The 21,214-nt window shown below is 34.4% G+C and overlaps 1 protein-coding gene across 1 annotated transcript in view; it reads left to right on the forward strand.

Annotated features, from left to right (window-relative positions):
• The window catches only part of moody (G-protein coupled receptor moody), a 197,395-nt gene that overhangs the window by 67,218 nt on the left and 108,963 nt on the right, over positions 1-21,214 (forward strand). The window contains exon 2 of the mRNA XM_089642801.1: positions 3,041-3,125. Within this exon, the coding sequence (XP_089498927.1) occupies positions 3,049-3,125 (77 nt within the window). The 5' untranslated portion in view covers positions 3,041-3,048. The remainder of the gene's footprint in view (positions 1-3,040; positions 3,126-21,214) is intronic.

The following is a 21,214-nucleotide window of genomic DNA, read 5'->3' on the forward strand; positions in this document are numbered from 1 at the left end:
CCGCCCCTAAAGATCGCCACCTGTTCCTGCTCCGTTTCCCTTCAGTGCCATTTTGAGAGGAAGTAGGAAGTGCCCTTTGTTCCGCTGAAGCCCGGTTTCTTGAGACCCCCGAGACACACTATCCGAGTCTTTTGTCGCTGTGCCTCGTGTCTTTTTTCTTATTTTGCTCGTGCAAATCATACAGTACAGACACTTGTGAATCGTCCGCCCAGTAAAAGCTTTGGTGTAACTCGCCCTAAATGTGATAAAATTTATTTATTTTAAATCGTTAAAACATTAAACTAATAAACTAAATATACAACAATATTAGTAAAACATGTAACAGCAACAAATAAAATAGAAACTAGAACTAAACTACATATAAGACTAATCACTAAAATTAAATTACATTGCTACTATATTTTGTAGGATTGAACGAGGTGCTGGTATAGATTATGCTTAATTCTATAAATTGAGTCAGTAAATATATTAATAGTACCCCCAAACTTATTGCTTAGATCATGTATCTCTTTGGTTAGTGTGTGTCTGATAGTTGGTTGTGTGTGTATTGTAGAGGAATTTTACATTTTGTCTTGTGTTCCTAGTCAGTATATGGACCTAGATGGTTAGAAAGTGATACTCCAAATATTTCCGTTCATATTTTCGTCATAAATTATACAAGAAGTCCAACGGGGCACATATTCGATACATATAAATCATCTTACCGTAATGCGGAAAATCTCTTGGTGGTGTATTAAACATCAAAATGACCTTATTAACTGAAATGTTTATTTCTTCTAGATAGGTTAACAGTGCTGCAATTTTCAATTGATAAATAATATTTAAAGACTTTAAAAGATTAAAAATTTTGAGGTCATCAGCAAAAAGTACTAAAAATACATCATGAAATATGTATAAACGAGATAAACAAAATTGGACAAAGGTGTGAACCCTGTGGGACTCCGTTGCCTTAATTTTTTTCTGACTCGGAAGATTTTATTTTAAGAATTTGTTGTCTACCGTTAAGATAGCTCTTAAACCAGGCTAATATGTTGCCCTGTATACCAACCAAGCTTTTCTAGTTTCCAAATAAGAATTTTATGGTAAACTGTATCAAAGGCTTTTTTTAAATCAGAGTCCACTTATTTTTTTTTCTTTGAAAGTATTATTTAGCATAATTGATATATATATATAGTTAATAGCCATATATTTAAAAGCGTCAAAACGTTAATTGCTATAATTTTGTGTATTTTTTATTTCATGCCAAAACAGTAAACAAATTAAAAACATTTATTAAGTATTATTTCATTTGTCATGCCAAGTCCCTATATCATGGCGGCTAAAGTTTAAATGTTGAATTTATACATAAAATGATGGGTTATAATAATAATAAAATTATATTATGGAGTCAATTTTGTAAATATTAAAATGATAATTAAATTTAGTAAATTAAATAAGGAAATTGAGACATGTCTGAGGGGTGTTTAAAATGTAGAATGTATGGGTATTTTGATTGAATTGTATGTAAGGATCCATATCGTTGTTTATGTTTTGAAAGTATGGAGTTGGTATATATTTTGGTGATTGGTCGAGTAGAGCGAGCGGGAGACACGGTACCAGGGCCTCTAATCTCGACGAAGTCATTCCACTCGAACAACGAGTGGTACCACCCACTCGTTGTTCGAGTGGAATGACTTTTGACATTTGGCGTATATAAGTATGCATCTTCGACGAGAATCAAGAATAATTATTTCGAATAATTTATGTACTTTCGACGCCGATTTTGAGTGGCCTGGATTGGAGAATCTATACACAGCTCAATATTTTCGTACGGCTCAAAGAGTCGTCTCAATTGAACGACAGCTCAATAGAATGGGAGCTGTGATCTCAGAGCGTACGAGCAATCAGAATACTGCGCTCGCCCGAAACGGCTCCCCCGAAACGGCTCCCCCGATACGGCTCCCCTGATACACCTCCCAGCGAGCAAATGAATGATCGTACAAACATCATGAAATATCTCCTGATAAAAAAGGGTAACAGTTCAATTTATCTAGCTAGCTCTTCAAAAAGAGCTAGCTCAATTGTGAGGCTCGTTCCTGAACGACTCACCGCTAAAATATTTACTTGTTTAAATATCTGTCAACCTTCTTTGGGAGACCAATGCAAAAGTACTTGAAGAACTCCTTGATGGTAGAAACTAAAGATTTTTCTTATTTGAAACAGCTGCCGTATAGAGAATTGAAAGAAAATGTGTGAGGAAACACTACATTTTTTGTGTTCTTTGACAACTTCACGTAGTTCTTATCACTCGTATGGCTGGAGTGGTATTTCATAAGGTTCTTTAATAAAAATTGTCTATTTGTACAGGTTCGCACAACATACTTATAATAATATAACTAAATTTTAAGGCAAAACAACTCTCACGCGTAGTAATATCTACACAGCAGAACTTGTTTGTAAATAAACTGGTTTTATAAATTGTATACATAAAAATTCAAAAATTCAAAAATGAAATTCTCCAAAATAAACCTAATAAAAATAAAGAGTGTTTGTGGCGATGTGGCTTAGTTTGTTGCATAAATCTACAATTTTAAACCAGATTTAACACTTGATCTTCAAAAAAAGAGGAAAATCACTGTATGCATGATAGTAATAAAAACAACCCTCATCTCTTTAAGTCAGAATTTTGATGAAATTTTGCATACATGACATTGAAAATAAGATGAAAATTACTATCTACATCTGATTTCGAAAAAAATCGAGCCGAGGATTTCAGCTGGTCTACCTGTCTTCTATATCTATATGTATAAAGAATATTGTCTGGATTTATTTTTTGTGCAAATATACAATTTTATTACAAGATTGATGTAATTTTGCATCACATTTGACCTTAAAAACAACAGAAAAATGAATGTCAACACCGGGAACTTCAGTTAATAATAATACTAAAAAGAATTAGTACACTTGCAAAGTCAGAAGATACATGTATACATAGACTGGTTCATAAAATAATCATTATTTCCACTTAACCTCTAATAATTGTCGTTTTTCTCTATTGCAGAAATCAAAATGTCCACAAATTTCTCTGATTGGGATTCGAAAGCCGTCGATGGAGCTCAGATCAGCGAGATAACAGAACTTTCAAGGTAAGTTTTTTATATAATTATGTTGCCATAGTAAAATAAAAGTTTATTAGGAGACTTCGTATATTAACGAGGATATGTTTATTTTGATGTATGTACATATATTATTAAGATGACGATAGTTAGGATAGGCTCTTTCAAAATAAAAATAAATCGTCAAAAAAATGTAAAACCAAAAAAAATGTATTTTCTAATTTTGCAACCAATTCGTGGTAAAATTCAGTGTCGTGTTTAAAAAAAAATTATTAATATATCATGTGTATCTTTAGTATGTACCTATTTTTTGTAAATATCCGGATACGATAGTCATCCATAATACTCACAAAATACTTTTAAAATACGTCGTATCAGTTTAATGACATAAATCTCTTTCAGTCTTTAATATTAATATTATACTTTCGGATAATTTAATGTATTTTGCTAACGTTATGTTTTGAAATGTATAAAAAAACTAACCTATAAAACTATTTTCATAATTTATGGTAAAAACATTAAAGATGGCCGAATGAACATGACGAATTTATTAATTTTATTTTCTACGAAATATCTATTAAAATTCTTTTTTTTCTGAAATATATACTCCTCACTGTAATTGAACTGATACAAATTGTTTTTAAAACAATTTGTGTTTATTAAGGATGTCCAGAGTACATTTACGCAATTTTCTCGATAGTATTAATTCGGTCTTTTCAACTTTGATCTCTTCTTTACAATTCAACTGCTGACCCTGCTCTACATTGGTAATATGACACTGAATAAATAATACACATCTTCAAATAGAAATGTCTTCCATGTAGTTTTGAATGGAAATCAATGTCTCTGTCTAGTCCATTTAGCGTACTTATTTAGCCTTTAACATGCTTCTAGTCCATTTAGCACATGCTCTATCGAAATAAAAATTTCATGCTAATGATAAAACGTCTATAATTGAAATTTAAGCAACGATTAGTCCGAGGATCACGAAAAACGCCCACGTCACATTTCTTGTGATATTCATTATTGTTTATTTATTTATTAATTTATGTCTATTCTTGAATACACATTTTACAAATGATTACAGTAGTTTATGTCGTAGTACAGAGAAAAGAGTACAGAAAAAAGGGATAAAAAATAAAGAACACAGGTTGATATAGGTAAAACTGTGTGTGGGTGTTATTGTATGTTACGTGAACACCTCACTGGGAGAACCTGTGCTGAGGTGTTAACGTGTTTGTGATTAAGTGTGACAGGTATTTATGTGTTGTGGTAGAAAGTTTTTTTTTTTTCACAGACATATATTGAAACATGAAAACACACATTTATATGTGAGTATATGTATTTTTGGATAATTCTTGAAGAATGTGTATAATCTTTAAATTTACTTATTATATTTTGGTTATGTTTGGTTTGGAATTTTAATCCTTTGAATAAAGTGAATATCTTGATTTTTTTATCCAGGCTACGATATTTTTTTCGAGACAGTTTGTAGATGTATTTGTATTCAGTAATTGTTTCAAAATAATGAGCATACTTTTAAAAAGTTTGGTTGCGTAGTATTGAAAGTGTCTTTGTCCGTGTGTGGTGTGTGTTATCGGAATGTTCAGTGTTTTATTTGTTGAGGACCTGGTTTTTATCATGGCTTTTGGTTGATTTGTAAAATGAAGATTATTATGTATGTCAAACCTTTGACTATTAGGTTGAAACAGCTAATCAACATTACTCACTTTATCTCTCTTACACTCCCTAACATCATTTATCGCCATTTCATTTGCTTTTGAATTTGTGCTGAGAGGCTGAACTTCTGGCTCGTACTTTTTTTCACGATTCTTTTTGTATTGGTAACTGACCCCATCCTAATCGTATCGTCCATCATAAACAAATCAAATTTTAAAATAATTTATATTATTTGACACGAGTCAGTGAGTCCATTGTCATCTAGGTACACTGGCCGTGCAGTGGATTTTAATTGGATTTGTAACTTGAATGACCACTAGGTAGGTCCTCTATGTGGTCTAGATTCCGTGGCACAAGTAACATTGTGTTACGATCTAGTGATTGGTCACACACCTTAATTTTGTTAGCCTACTGGCGATTGATGCTTCTCTAGAATTATAAGGATGAATTACATGAGGCAGTCTTAATTCAAATATTCAACACCCATAGAGTCCAATACTTCCTCCAAGGTCCTAAAACCTATGCAAATTGCCTCGGTACACAGCCGACTACATCAATCGAAACAAATTCCAATGTACATATAAAGATTCCAATCAATATCAATATATATTTTAAAAGTAATTGTACAATGTGTGTGCCGCTAGAACTCAGAAACGAGTCTCAGTACGATCAAGGGAGTCATATGGTGTGGTAGCCCTCTATCCCCGATCAATGAAGAAGGTTCCCGTTTTTTACCTGAAGGGTTTGCTTTTGAAGATATAAGGGGTGGAATTTCGCCCTGTAGAATTTTCTAGAACAGTCCAGGATATTCGAGAGAATTCCACAACATTTCAGAACATCCCGAACATTCTGTAATGTTTTGGAAGGTTTGGGGATAGTCTGGGATGTTCGGGAACATCCCAGATCATAATGAACTAAAAATTGGATTACAGGCCGTTTCCTGATAAACTTTTAGTAAATTAGCAATCGTGACAATACATTGGTATCTCTAAATAGTATAAAACAAAGTCACTATCCGCGTCTGTCTGTTTGTGCGATTAGTTCTTTTAAACTATGCAACGGAGTTTGATAGGGTTTATACTATCATTTAGAGAATTTCTTCCGGGAGGTTTATATTCCGTCTGATTGACAATCCGTTGTAAACAGACCGATTGACTTCTCTAATGCATAGACGCAATGTAGGCATGCTGTGTCTGTTCTACAGGCATTTCAATGGAGCCTGCTCCAAGGAGCTAGCAGCATTGATTCCTGATGCACCGGTGCACGTGCGCGAAACTCGACGGACACGAACTGAACACCCGTTCACGGTTGACGTTGGCTTCATGAGAACGGGCCGTTTTTACGACTCGTTTTTGTGTAAGTCGGCTCGTATGTGGAACGAGCTACCGGCATCTGTTTTTCCTCCCTCCTATAATCCGAGCCTCTTCAAGGCCCGCATTAACAAATCCCTTCCTACAGCCCCTACCTTATTCCGCCTCACAACGCCGCCCAACCGGGTGGTGACATAGTTCCCCTGTCTGTATACTGCACAGGCAGGGACACTCTTGTGAGGTGTCACATAAAAAAAATAAAAAAATAAATACAGGATTTTCCAATAAGAGGTGTTATTTTGATATTCAATCGTAAAAGATCAATGGTTTTGTTGCTTGTGTGGTGCGTAGCGCCGTCTTGTTGAAAGTAAACGTTGTCCAGATCAATACCATTCAATTCCGGCCATAAAAAAACATTAATCATCTCCCGATAGCGCAATCCATTCACCGTAACTGTTGCTCCAGCATCATTTTCTAAAAAGTAAGTTCCAATGACTCCGCCGGACCATAAACCGCACCAAACAGTCACACGTTGAAGATAGAGAGGCTTTTCAACAATAACTCTTGGGTTTTCCGAGCCCCAGATGCGACAATTTTGTTTCTAGGCCAAATCTATCTGTTCCTTAAGCAAGTCTTTATGCTGCCTAAACCTCGGAAAATTTCCATGCCTCAGTATATGCATGGATGCATGATATAGATTGTTTCAGCATATTTATGTATTTAGTTTGATGCAGACTCTACACACCACTAGCAAATTCCAGATTACTTCCTGTAACGCCATCGGACGTCGCCATCATCGCATCTGGGTCATTCAACTGTTTACATGTTCTAATGATAATCCCCAGTAGTTTATAGTATGCTGGAGTGACATCAAGGGTCGCATTTAGGTCAGATACTGTTTTTACTATTTATTAATGATAGTTACTGTATCTCTAAAAAGTATAAAATATAGTCGTTATCCTCGTCTGTCTGGTTGTGTGCTTAGTTCTTCTAAACTAGGCAACGGATTTTGAGAGAGTTTTCACTAGCATGTGGAGAATTTCTTGCGAAAGGTTTGTATAAATAATACGTGCATAAAACATTTCTATAAAGTAGAGAAAAGTCAATGTTTATCCTAGAATTCACAACCTCTATACTTCACTCCAAATCATTCACAAGCTAAGCGTACACTTTATAATAACTATCCCGCAGCCAAGTGGGGGAGTAGGCAGTACCCAAAATTACTATCCTCCTTATATTATCTTAAATACTTGTAATATCATTTTAGTATTTTACGTATTCCTGCGCAAATACATAAGTTACCATTAATAATTGACTAAATAATTGGGATTTCTATAGTTTAAAAGCCCGTAAGACAGAAAAATGCATGGAAGATCCACTTGGTCACAGGCGTTTGGTTTGGCATTTTGGCCTGTCAAGAGTTAATGTTAAATGGTTGCTTTTTGCCGCCGATCGACAGATCTCTAAACTAATAAAAACTATAAATGATTGTATTCACATTCAAATAAATTACAAGATTGGTGCAAATTCAACAAACTTTATTTAAACATTAGTAAATTCCACATAATTCATTTTTTTAGAATAAATCAACCATTTAAAATTCAATGTAAAATTAATAATGTTTTTCTCACCTCTGTAAATGAAATTCTTGATCTTGCCATAATTTTTTAATCCAAATTTTATTTTATTTCTCACATCAATACAGAGACAAATAAAGGATTAAACATAATAATAACACGGCATTTATATAGCGCAGTTTAGTGTCATTTCACTTCAAGTGCGCTTGACTACATGTATAACGAACTTAAAAAATGGTAATTCAGTATTAGTGGTTCTTAAAATTATTCCTACAGTATGCCTTACCCAATGCATATCTAATATTATAACACTAAATACACTGTTTATACAAAGTGATGACAAAACTTAGAATAACAATAACAGCAGGACAGGACAAAACAAGAATACTAAAACTAAAACATAATATAAAACAGGAGGCAGTTTGTGCTCAGAAATGAGAATTTTCTGAGCAGACACTTTAAAAAGGTACAATAAGGAGACAACCGAAACCAAACACTTGGCTTCACTCTCCGTAATGGCAGAGACCAATATTAAAAATCTTAAATTCTTCTTTACTTCTAATTTAATATAATTATAATAATCCTTCTATCTGGTCCCCTCACTTTAAAATCCACTCCGATTCCATTGAAAAAAATCAGCATAAATTTAAAGATATATTAACTTTCTACTCGGTCTGCCAATCGATACTATAAATTTCAACCATTTGGTGAAAGAATTAAAATTATTAAAACTTTCAGATAGAAGACTCGTTTCCGATTTGACTTTATTTTTATTTTTTTTTAATAGAATTGTAGACAGCCCTGATTTATTAAGCCTAAACATACCAACTAGAACTACTCGATCGAAAATTATTTTTAATTACAACAACAATATCAAGACTGAGTCATTTAGATACTGACTTGTATCTAATAGATAACATGCAGTTGGCAATAATACCGCAGAAATTGTAGATATGTTTAACTGCACATAATATAGTTACGAGAAGGCTATAATAACATACCTCAATAATATTAATAACTAGGCTTACTTTTTATATAAATAATAACAAACTTTTATTTCTTGATTGCGCTAAACTATTATGTATATCAAATGTTTTTGAAAGCCAGTATGGGTGTAGAAAATATATTTAAAAAAAAAAACAAAAATGTGTTCCAAAAACGTAAGTTTAAGATGAAAGACGATACCGAGATCTTTAAAGCTATTGACATTGACTCGGTATGATGTTTGCCTTTTAATGCTGTTCTTAAACTATGGGATTATTATTACTTTTGACAACATCCATGTGCCTAACTACGTAAGTTTTTCATTATACTTGTTTTATGAACTAAAATAGCAGACAAAACATTATGCTGTTTGAAAACATAAACGTTTTTTTAAATAACAGATGGCGCCACTTCCGTTAACAACAATTCTCAACTGTACAGTAATTAAGATAATGAAACTATGATAAACCAATTAAACACCTCCACGATTGTATTTGCTATTTCCATGAGCAAAGACACGTAGGGCACATACGTTTGAAAATTATACAACAAAAATGTTTCAAGTTATCTTATATTAAACTTTGAACTATTGATGATAAATCATATATACCAAGTTAACAATATTATTATGTTTGACATGATAAGTTACGACATCTTCAATTCAATAAGCAACCTTGATTGTCATAACAGACCGATTATATTTTCAAAAATATTACCGTGTTTAAAACCATTGTGTTTTCTACTAGAAATTATGCTAAATATTGACATTTGAGTTGGTGAAAGCTAGAAAATAAAATATGGTTTAAACACAGACATAGGAATTAATAGACGAGAAGATAATGGCGAGGGGTAAAATCAACTGTTGAAGAACGAAGGGGGTTAAGCTGACTGTGATTCGTCAATAAATCAATCTGACAGTAAATAGGCATCTCGCATTATAATATCACCATTTAGTTCTTAAAAGTAAAATCTGCTTTTGAATGAATAGACATTTTTACATGGGAGCGCAAATTACTCGCCACGTTATGAACTAATTTGCGAAGCCCAAATTCGGCAAAGTAAATTTCTTCTGTTTGCAGAGTCGTAGTTAGTTTCAGAGTATTTAGTTAAGACACTTTTACAAATGTTTCATAATTTACTTACCCCAGTAAACAACGATGAGCACACTTGAGAATCGCTACATTGTGATGTGATAGTATATGTTTCTAAAACTGATCCATATAATACGGTGTGAATAAGCTTAAAATAAAGTAAAATAATGCTTACTTATGAAATGTAATACGACAATTGGGTTTATTCTCTTTTTCACATCTATTTTTACAAGTTTTCATATCACAAGTCAACATTTTGCCGTGTTATTTCGTAAAATGAACCGATGATGCCTCGACCATAGTTCGCACAAGAATGATGACGTCACGTTTTCAAATTTCACTTGAGGCCATACGCGAGCCCAGCCGGCTCCAATGGAACCGGTATGGGGAGTGGGGATAATACGCTTTTAATCACTTAGGGCAGGTCTACTAATATTCATATGTCTATGGGTTTAAATAAATAACTTTCTGAAGTCCCCGGCATTACCCGGGATTTACTCAGAGTTTTAGACGGTCAAGAGTGCAAAATCAGTCAATTTTCATCAGTCAATGAAAGTTAAGCGTTTGGTGTGTAGGTAGAAACAAAGGAGGAGCGCTAGTGTGGGTATTGATTTGTAGTATTATGGGTAAAAGATTTCATACTTATATTGGATTATGGCCTATTTGACTGAGGGTAGCGACGTCCTGCTTTAACTCGACCGTTTTGTGTATCGTATGTCTGTAAATTTGTTTGTATGTTAAGTTTCCGATTTAAGGGCTTTAAAGATTTTAAAATATGAAATCGTCGAGTTTATTTTGACTTAATTATTCGTATTTATTCAATATTATGGTACCTACCTGCCTGAAATTTTTTAAAATAAGAACTGCCATTGAAACAATGACGTTTTTTGAACATATTGTAAAATTATTAATTTTTATTTTTTAATTTGAAAACGTTCAAGAGTCCCAACTGCTCCCAACTATGGCATCACCAATCGGGGTAAGTTGTGAGGCCGAAGGTAGTAGGACAGGGAAAGAGATGGGTAAGAGGAAGGTAGGAAGTACCTGGCTATTTTTTTCCTAGTTTCAATTCTGAATGGTGGTCCTACACCAGGGCGATACTAAGAGTATCTTCCACTCTGAAACGTGCCGCAAATATACTATATTTTATTTTGAATGCGAAAAATGTAAAAATGACACAAATTAATCAAATAAAATTTACTTGCGCACGCTGGTGAATAAATATTATTCTAAACATATTTTATGGACACGAGGTCACAGTTCACAGAACTACCAGTCTAATATTAACAAGTTAACCTTTCAGAACCTTCCACATAATCCCAAAAGGGTGAAGGACCCTATAAATAGATTAATAATGAGGATCTAAAATTGAATGGGATATTCAATAATCAAATTGGATTTGAATCAGGTTGGATTTAGTGGATATTAGGGCGGTGAGAAGAGAAGCTAACTATTTAGATCTCGGCAATAAACATAGCTAAACCAATTTATAGTCGAATTTCGATCCTGAATGGTATTTCCCCACCAGGTAAGTACTGGAACGATGTTCAAATACAGACTTTATCTATTAACTTAGATCCGATATTAGTTTTTTTTAATGTAAAATGCACTGGTGTAAGTAGCTTTAGCCGTGTTTGGTGACCATATATAAATAGCCAGGTACTTCCAAAATTTCTTTCCTTCCCTTTTCTAATCTATTCAGCCCCACAACATACCCCAATTGTGGATTCCATAGTCTAAAGAGACCACGATAAAATAGAACAATGACAAAACATAAAAACGAAAATAGAACTAGGAAAAATGACTCTCTTATTTTCGCCGTAGATAGATTCCGGATTTTTAATAATTAAATTTCTTTGGCTATAACTAAATAAAAAACAAGTGTACATGGTGTCCGGAAACTAGTAGTACAAGCGAGAAACTGGTGTATCTACTTTTGAAGTCAATGTAGCGGTAAAACATTTCTTTATTTGAGCGCCACTAACGACATTATCCAAAAATTTGTGTATATTGACAGCTTACTTATTTATTTATTTTAATACAAACGGCACAACATATGCCATTAACATAAGTATAAATATAAAGTTAAAAAGTATAAGGTATATAGTATACAGCATTAAGTTTAAAGTATAATATACGGTATAAAGTATAAGGGTCAAATATAAAGTCAAGTATAAAGTATAATTTACAACATAAAGTTAAGTATAAAGTATAATTTACGGTATAAGTTTAGGGTTAAATATAAAGCTAAGTATAAAGCATATTTTACGGTGTAAAGTGTAAGGGTTAAATATAAAGTTAAGTATAAAGTATAATTTACGCTATGAAGTGTAAGGTTAAATATAAAGTATAATTTTCGGTATAAAGTGTAAGGGTTAAATATAAAGTAAGGTATAAAGTATGATATAAGGAATAAAGTGTAAGGTTAATTATAAATTTTAGACACCTTGGAGGTCGCACTAAAAGCAGATACCCTGGTAGCCATTTCACCTTTGTTTTGAAATGTCGATATACTAATATTATTTACTAGACAAGAGGGGATGTATCAAAGCAATGATTACTAACAACAAGACTCGATTAATCGCATGCAGATATAATTACAGTTATCAGATATATCAAAGTATACATTAATATACTGGATATAATTCGTCATGTATTATTATGGTTTCTATATTGGGGAACTGCGAATAGCAAATAGTCGACTCCGCTTGGGACGTGACAGTTTGGTTTAATCAGAAGCAAATTAGATTTACCGTTCATCTCCTGTCGCATACCATTGATTTCTACTCTATATATTATCAATAAATTTACTACATTTGTTTAAAAACTATCATCCAGTAATACCACAGAAAAAGCATATAATAAGAACTTTAAAAAGTAGCAATGAACGAAGAGAATAGTTGGACCCTAGCTACAGATTACCTACTCCTGAATGGGGCAATAATATACATCGGTAATATTATGTTTTCTGAGCAAAGTTTTCTGAAATACAAAATTTTTCCAATATCATAAGTTTTTTTAGTGCACTACAGTGAAGTCCAGCCCTGACAGATACGAGTAGGACAAATCGGAAATAGTTAGATATTTCTCAATCTAAATCAACAATTTTTTCACATCGTATATAAAGCGTTTTATTTAATTTTAATTAAATGTGTGCAAGTGTTATTATGCTAAGTTGATTTTGGTTTCATTTTTCGTTATTTTTAATGCCGGGATTACACGAAAACAATACAGAAGACAATACAATATTGTCCTGACCCTGCTCCGTGAACAGCAACGACTGCACAGAGCAGGTTAATTGGACAATACAACATTTCTACCCCAAGTGGATGCACAACGACGAGTTCGCGAAAAATATTATGCTAATATTGGTATTTTATGCCAATATGTATCGTAGTGTTCCATTTGCACTATATTTTAAAGCCTAAATACGAGATCTGAGCGCTGAAAGCACTGAGAGCTGAGATATGTACACGCAGATAGACCTCCTACTGTATTGTCAAAACGCGTATGAGGGTAAGACACTATCCTGATGAGATAGCTTGCCCTTATATCTTGGTTCTTTGTTCTGTCCTCAAAACTATTGTTCACGATATAACAGTGGGTCCGGACAAGACAATACTGTACGTGTGATCCCTGCATAAGAAATGTATGTAGGTAAAAATCTAAAAAAACCACAATAAACATGTAAACAATAGGTTCTTCATAAAAATAGAAATTAGATAAAGCGCAATAGAAATCTGCGAAAATATGAACGAATTAATAAATCTTGTAGTTACATCGAGTCACGCAAACAGGTATTTACCTAAAACCTTATTTTCTCAATAATTTGCATAAAATGCTAAGTTAATTGGCGAATTTAGCAAATATTACTTCTAGAGTCGGGTGCCAGGATGTCTGGCCAATGGCTACGTCCCTAGATACTGCTCATATTTAATCGAATCATTGAATTAATCATAACTTTTTGACAAATGTAACGTAATACCTCAGTATTTCCTGTTTACTGTCACATCCATCTGAAATGCAGACAGTTTAATTAATTGCATTGTTCCGCAGTCGGTTAAACTTTAGTAGAAAGGTTTATTGTCATCAGAGATTTTGGAATATAACCTCGCGATTTACAACCTTATCTGTAAATCGGTGTTCAGTTGTTGATTAAAACTCTCGAATTTACTAACGAAAAATATATTACTAGAATATTTTTTACAGGGAATTCACACGGAACTCGCGGTGTAACGACGGTGGGGAGTAGTCAATCGCGGGGTAAGAATGCAAGATACAGAATGAATTATGCCAGTCATGGTTAGCAACTACTGCTCTAGCAGTGATACCAGTGGTGTAAAATATTATCAAGGAAAAATATTTGTATTGTAAATTAAAGCAGTCCTTCTACACTTTGTTCAAACTCATCCTTTTGAAATTTTAAAACAGATTTATATTCAAGAAAAACTTATTTCTTTCAATTTGTTTATGCAATTATAGACAGCCCCGATTATAACTTGAGTTTACCAACTAACTAAATACTAGTAGTTCTGTGAAAACTGTACCTTGCGTCCAAAAAAAGAAGGTACTAAATATCTTGTTTAATAAATCAAAACCAAAATTTTCTTTGAAATCATAAGATTTGTTAGTCGGTACTACGTCGGTTACGACAATTAAGACAATCTGTTCAAACAAATGTCACTTTCTCAATGACATTTCTTTTCAAGCTTTCTTCAGGCAGACCTACCTATTACTAAATATTAAATAAAAATACCAATAAGAAAGTGCAAATAAACACAACTATTTCACACTAAAATAATTAATCTCTAATGAACCATAGTCAAAGTTAGCCATCTAGTCAAAGTATGGCTAGCATGAATAATAAAGTGGATGCAGCAGATTTTCTAAAACGGATACGGGACGCACAAACAAATTTCAGACGGACGAAATGCAAAACAGTCGAGTTAAAACAAACTGAAAAATAAAGAATCTAAAGCAATAATATAATATATGTACCGCCGCCCCGGAAACCATTTATTGGATAAACCACACCCCTGCTTTATAGATCACTCCAAGTGTTTCGCTACGTTTGGTGACTTAGCAGGGGTGCCCGGGTTCACGGGGTGAGGTTTGTCAAGGTCTTGGCGGCGGATGTATTTCCACCTACTGCGTGGCTTTTGACCTCTCCAGCCGGACTCTCTCGACCCATCGCCTTGCACGGCAGTGGGAGGGATGGATTCATAGATCCGTCACTCTTGACCCTTGAACCCCAGAATCCTACCCACCCCTAATACATTTTTCCTTGCCAGAACTTTCTCTCCTTCTTTTCCTTAAAAATACCCTCCAAACAGCATCACCAAAGATGACATAGTAACTCAGGGATTTTTTTCCTCAAGGCCTCTTGTGTAGAGCTTATGTAAAAAGGAGACCTTAGAAAGTTCATATGTTTTTAGTGAGGTCTATAAAAAAATATACTTTTTTTCTTAAGTATTCAATATATAAAAATAAATCAGTGTTTCTCCAAAAATAACCATCTGACAAATTGATAATTTTTTCCTTATAATAAAACATATTTAATAAAGAATGCGAAACTAAAATATATATAGGGTGTCCGGAAACTCGTAGTACAAGCGGGAAACTGGTGAATCTACATCACATTTGGAGTCGATTTTGTAGTATTTTTTTTTTTGATTTGAGCTTTCGCTATCGAGTAAATCGAGTTAGAAGTTAATTTTTTTTTTAATAAAATTCTTATAAATTATTACTGAAGATCAAAGTACCCAACTAATTAAAACTATTTGAAAGTAAAACAAATGAAGAAACTCGGATTTGAAGAATTATTTTGAAATCACCCTTCATTTAATCCGTTGTAATCATAAAATATTTCTGCTCTGCAGGGTTAAAACATCTGTTGTTCAACCCTAAACACCAGAAAAAACTTTAACCCTAAAATAGCCGAAAAATATTTTTTTTTGGTTTTTTTTTTTTGTGAAAATGCTCAAATCAAAAAACTTTATGTTTATTTGGGTTCCCCATGTGGTGTAGATTCTCCAGTTTCCCGCTTGTACTACGAGTTTCCGGACACCGTGTATATATATATATATATATTAAATTCCATCAAATGTCCATAAAACTCTAATGAAAATGTATATTTAAGTATCGTGGAGATAATGCTAAATTATTCAATAATGTCAGTAGTTAGTTTTTAGAGAATTTCCGCTTCACTTGTTAAATAATCTATTAAAGAAGTAATCCAATAAAAATAGATGGCACAATAATTATGTTAAGATATTGAATTAAATTGAATATTAAGCCAGGACCGTTAAGAAGGGAGTCCTCGACTCCTCACTATAATATAATCGTTGAAGGAAATTTAAACGGGGATCGCACAACCATCAGGAAGATGCTCCGAGGAACTAAACTATAATTGTATTTAGTGTTAATTTTTGTAATAATATTGTAGATTTATATTTTTAATATTAAGTGAAGTTTGTATACCCTTTTTTTCTTTTTATTTCTACAATTGTGTTGCTGCATATCTTGACACAGGAATTCCCTCTTCTCTTCTTCTTCCTAGCACTATCCCAACTCATTGCCTAGGTAGGCTGTTGGGGTCGGCTCTTCTCGTTCTCAGGTTATAGCTTCTTCGGTTCTGAGTGTCGCTTTCATCTAAGCCGTTTCTTTGTAGGATTTTGGAGCATTGGGTCATCCAGGAGTTCTTTGGTCTACCTCTGGATGACTGTCTTTGAAGCTCTATAGACATTGCCTGCTTCACTGTGTGGTCTGGTGGTCTCCGTCTTATGTGCCCATACCATCTTAACTGTCGTTCCTCTAGCTTACTGTTTATGTCAGTGACACCCAGGCTACCACGAATGCGTGAGCTGACACAGAATTGACACAGGAATTCCCCAGTGAGATTTTTTTATTTATTTTATTTTATTTTATTTAGGAAACAAACAGTCGTACATTTAAACATAACAAGTAATTATTCATAAGTTCTGGACCAATAATATTCCATTGAGTTTAGTTATTGATTAAGTATTTGTGCCTACAAAATATATTTATAAATGACAAAGAAATATAAAAATAAATAAACATTATAATATAAGGAATTACAAAATGTTATAAAACAAGGAAAGACAGTTAGTAGTAATACAATTATCGCATGATTATACTAAAAACAATAAAATAAACTACGATGATTGTATTATTTCACAAAATAAAAAGTTATCAGTTTATTAAGGTGCATTTTATACGTTTTAAGTTACAGTTGTAAATGTATACATCTCGTAAGGCATTGTGAGTTTTAAAAATGCGTCCCAAAAGAGTTTTGTGGTGTTCTAAATAAGTCGTTCGATCTGGTGTTGTGATCAGGGCAACGAAATGCAATATTTTCTAAGAGGTATGATGAATCAGCAAGATCGTTTACGATTTTGTATAAGAATAGGGCATCAGTAATTGTTCTGCGTTTATATAAAGCGTAAGGGTCAGACCAATAATCACTAAAGCGATATGATAGGTGTTTAATAAATTTGTATTGGATATTTTCAATACAATTTGTATGTTTGATATTGAGGATTCCAAATGACCGAGTCAAACTCGAGTTGTGATGATCAGCTTATGATTGTATTGTGTTACACTATTTTTTAATAAATAAATTAAATTTATACTAATACATTTTTTCTATTTTTGCTAGAGCAGACAGGAGCCAACGGAAGTGTTCGCCTTAAAATTCGTTGGTAGATTCTAGACTTAACAAATTCAATTAAGTGCAAATTATCTATAAACTTAAGCCCTTGAGACTGGCCATGAAAATCGGGAAACAATTTTGAGGATTTTGACCTTCGACCTTCAACCCGAAAGCGCGTACTGAGTTCATTGTTTTACCAATTTTGGGGTATTTTTGATAAAGGTATTTGCCAATGTGGTCGGAATGGAATTTATCACATTCTTTTCGTTTAACGACTTTATTTTCCAATACCCTTTCAAAGCGTTTTCACGGGAATATTCCATTTCTCCTATATTTTTTCAATATATAATTTTGTTTTAGTGAAAAATTACCGGATATTCTTGCCAAATCAGTTCGAATTTCAAAAATATCATCACCAAACAATACTTATTTCGGTTTTCTATGCGTCCTCAATGAAATATGGTTCAATGAACTCAAATTTGTGTTGAAATTAAGTGCCATTGTGATTTGAATTGGAACTGATGTGTTAATAATTCACACAGGCAATTCCGGTCTGTGGCTGAGCTGGCATCGCGTTAGAACACACCTAGGCGTAGTGTGTTCAATTCCTCGGCTGGCTAAGTCCTCCATCACAACACAAGCAACATTTTCCACTTACTGTGGTGGTAGTTGAAGATTTTCAAATATTGTCATCTTATTCGTAACCTGGGAATTTTGTCTTTCTTAAAAATAAAGTAGGTAGGTACCAATCTGGTAATGTTTTTTAACAGAATATAATTTTATTGTAATTTTCAAATTGGAATTGATTTGTCGAGAATTATACTAGACTATCCCGTGTTTAATGTATCGCCTGTCTGAATTCTTTACACAATCAGTTCCAATTTTGAAAATAAAAATTTAATAAAAAGCATTTTGAGTTCTTTGATCAAAATTTCACACAGGACTAATGCACATCACAGATAATCGATATTAGTATTATTTTTAATTATCTGAAGACATAATGCTTTCCGAATCCTACATCAATTTACCAGAATAGAAGATACTCTCAGTATCTCCCTGGTGTAAGACCACCATTCAGATTAAATGGTTTTAGCCTTGTTAGGTGACCAGATCTGAATATCCAGGTATTTTCCCACCTTCCCCTTCCCTGTCTCCTACTTCTCCCCACTAAATTCAGCCTTACAACAAACCGTAACAGGGGGATGCCAAATTTTCACTTTAAAAAAAACGAAGTGGCTTAAGAATTGTATATATTGGTGACAATTCACAGGTACACCTGTGTGTTGTTGTCGCGAAACGTCACTGAGAAACAGGCCGATTATTACATTTAGCGAAGAACAATTAAGGCTAAAAACTGAGAGAAATTTGTTTTTCGCAGAATGACTGTAGGTCCGTTACCTATATTTTAAGGTTCCCCTTCCAGAAGTGGCAACCTCGGCCGACGACGTGCACCTACCGACACAGTCACAAAGCGGATACGCTCGGATAGTTTCGCGCCAATTTACTATGGCGGACTTCCGTTTGGCGGGAAACCTATATGGGTAGGGACGCCCCATTGAATGGATTAATGACTACATAGCCGTGAGACTAGTCTACTTATAATGTATCGGATTGGTCGCTGTATCTATTGGTCGTCAGTTGATCATAATGTTTGTGCGTGGGTTAGATAACCAACCTACAAAGTAACCGTCATCCAACAGCGTAGGGAGTGTGGCGAACCCATCCCGGGGCCTCTTCCCTGTTGGGACCTTAAGGAGGAGTGGAGAAAAGCGGAGACCCTCTTCCCTCGTGGGGCCTTCAGGGAACCGAGGGGAGTGGACTCTTCCGCCATGGGGCCTTCAGGGAAGCAATGAAGAGTAGACTCCTCCGTAGCGGGGCCTTTGGGGAACCAAGGAGGAGTGGAGAGGAGAGATGAGGATCTCTTCCCTTTCGGGGCCTTTACGGAACCAAAGGGGATTGGAGAGAAGAAATGAGATCTGGGAGTATACATTGTGGAATCAGAAGACATAGTCACATTTCCAATAACAACCCTGGTGAACTTTATAAAAGGGACCAGGTGACTGTTAAGGGAATGAGGTAATGGGCCTATGGCCTAAGTGCTCACGGGAACTATATGTAAACCATCTCCGCTCTACAAAAAAAAACCGTCATCCTGGAGGGGTGTGCAGAGACTATAGACCGCCACAAAACGTTGTCTAGCCACACTTCATTATTCTGCTTCATTTTCATAAATTTTTTAATAATAATATTGTCTTGGAAATAACTCATTTGGAGGTTACACCTTGATTGTAGCGCCCTTCGTGGCAGCAGGACGCGTCCTAACGCTTCCTCCAACCGCTTTGTGTTTTTTTAGTATTTTCAAGGGAAATGAGGCAACATCCCTTTGAAATTATTTTTAAAATCAATCCATCAACATTTGAACTTAAATAAAAATAAACTTAATAATTATTAGAACTTTATAATATGTGATTTGAGTGCAGTGTTTTAAAGTGAATATTCTGAAATTTGCTCAAAAATATCGGACTTTCGAAACGAACGGCGACCGGTAAATACACTCCAGATGTTTTCAACAAAATTCTCGGAAACTGGGCAAGCTTGGACACTGGTTTTTTACTAAGCCCAGGGCAATTTATTACCCAACCGTCGCTTTTTTTTATTGCGGACAGAATGCACCACTTCAACAATTACCAGGAACAGGATTACATGGAGATAAATGATGGACTTGCCAAACGTCACAGCGGTGCTGCCAGGGTCTCTTATCTATGTGAGGTGTCAGCGCTTTATTAGCAGCAGATACATACCTGGACGCTGTTGTTGGACGCGGTGGACTCTCTTACTGCAGCAGCTGGTCCAGTTCCTTCACCACTTAGGATTCTTGCTGCAGAGTCTCCATCTTCTATCTTCGTAGAACGTCACAGCGGTGCTGCCAAGGTCTGGTATCTGTGAGAGGATAGTGTGTCAGCGCTTTATTAGCAGCAGACACATACCTGGACGGATGACGAACCTCGTGCTGGCACTGTTGGTGGACGCGGTGGACTCTTTCGCTGCAGCAGCTGGACCAGTTTCTTCACCACCTGGGATTCTTGCTGCAGAGTCTCCATCTTCTATCTTCGTGTCACCTGTTCCTTTACTTCATTTTACTTAACTTAACTTCACTCTATTTTTGTAATATTTATATTTTCTGTAATACCTGCATCAACTGTAAAGCGCCCCTGAGGTGATATCTCACAAAAGCGGCGCTATACAAATTATCCAATAATAAATAAATAAATAAATATGATTATTAATGTATTTATTGACTCCATTTATAGAACCAAGCACAACTAATGGTTTGTCTTATATGTAGTTATGTTCTAATTTCTATTTTATTTTGTGTTACTCTTACGTTTTACTAATATTGTTTCATATTTAGTTTTATTTTCATTATTTTTTAATATATTCTCACTATACTTGTAAACACAATTTTACATTTATGCATTCATAGACCTGTACTTTGTACCTACTTTATAATAGATTACATCTATATACTCTTCGTGTATTTCGTATATAATACAGATATTCTTCTATGTACATTTCTGTAAAAGCCTTTTTGTAGTTGTAACTGATTCGTAACTGTTCCCAACCGACTTGAGCGAGTGAGACTAGGGAATCCCTAATCGTGGTATCTTGTTAGGGTATTGGTAGTGAGGAGGGGAAGAAGATTACACTAAGCAGTTTCAGTGTTTTAACAAACATCATTCAGAATCGAAACGTTGCTTGAAATGGCTTTAGCTGTTTTATGTGACCAAATCAATAGTCAGGAACT

The sequence above is a fragment of the Hesperophylax consimilis genome, chromosome 18, assembly GCF_061612785.1.
Source record: "Hesperophylax consimilis isolate HC1 chromosome 18, BYU_Hcon_1.0, whole genome shotgun sequence".
NCBI lineage: Eukaryota > Metazoa > Arthropoda > Insecta > Trichoptera > Limnephilidae > Hesperophylax > Hesperophylax consimilis.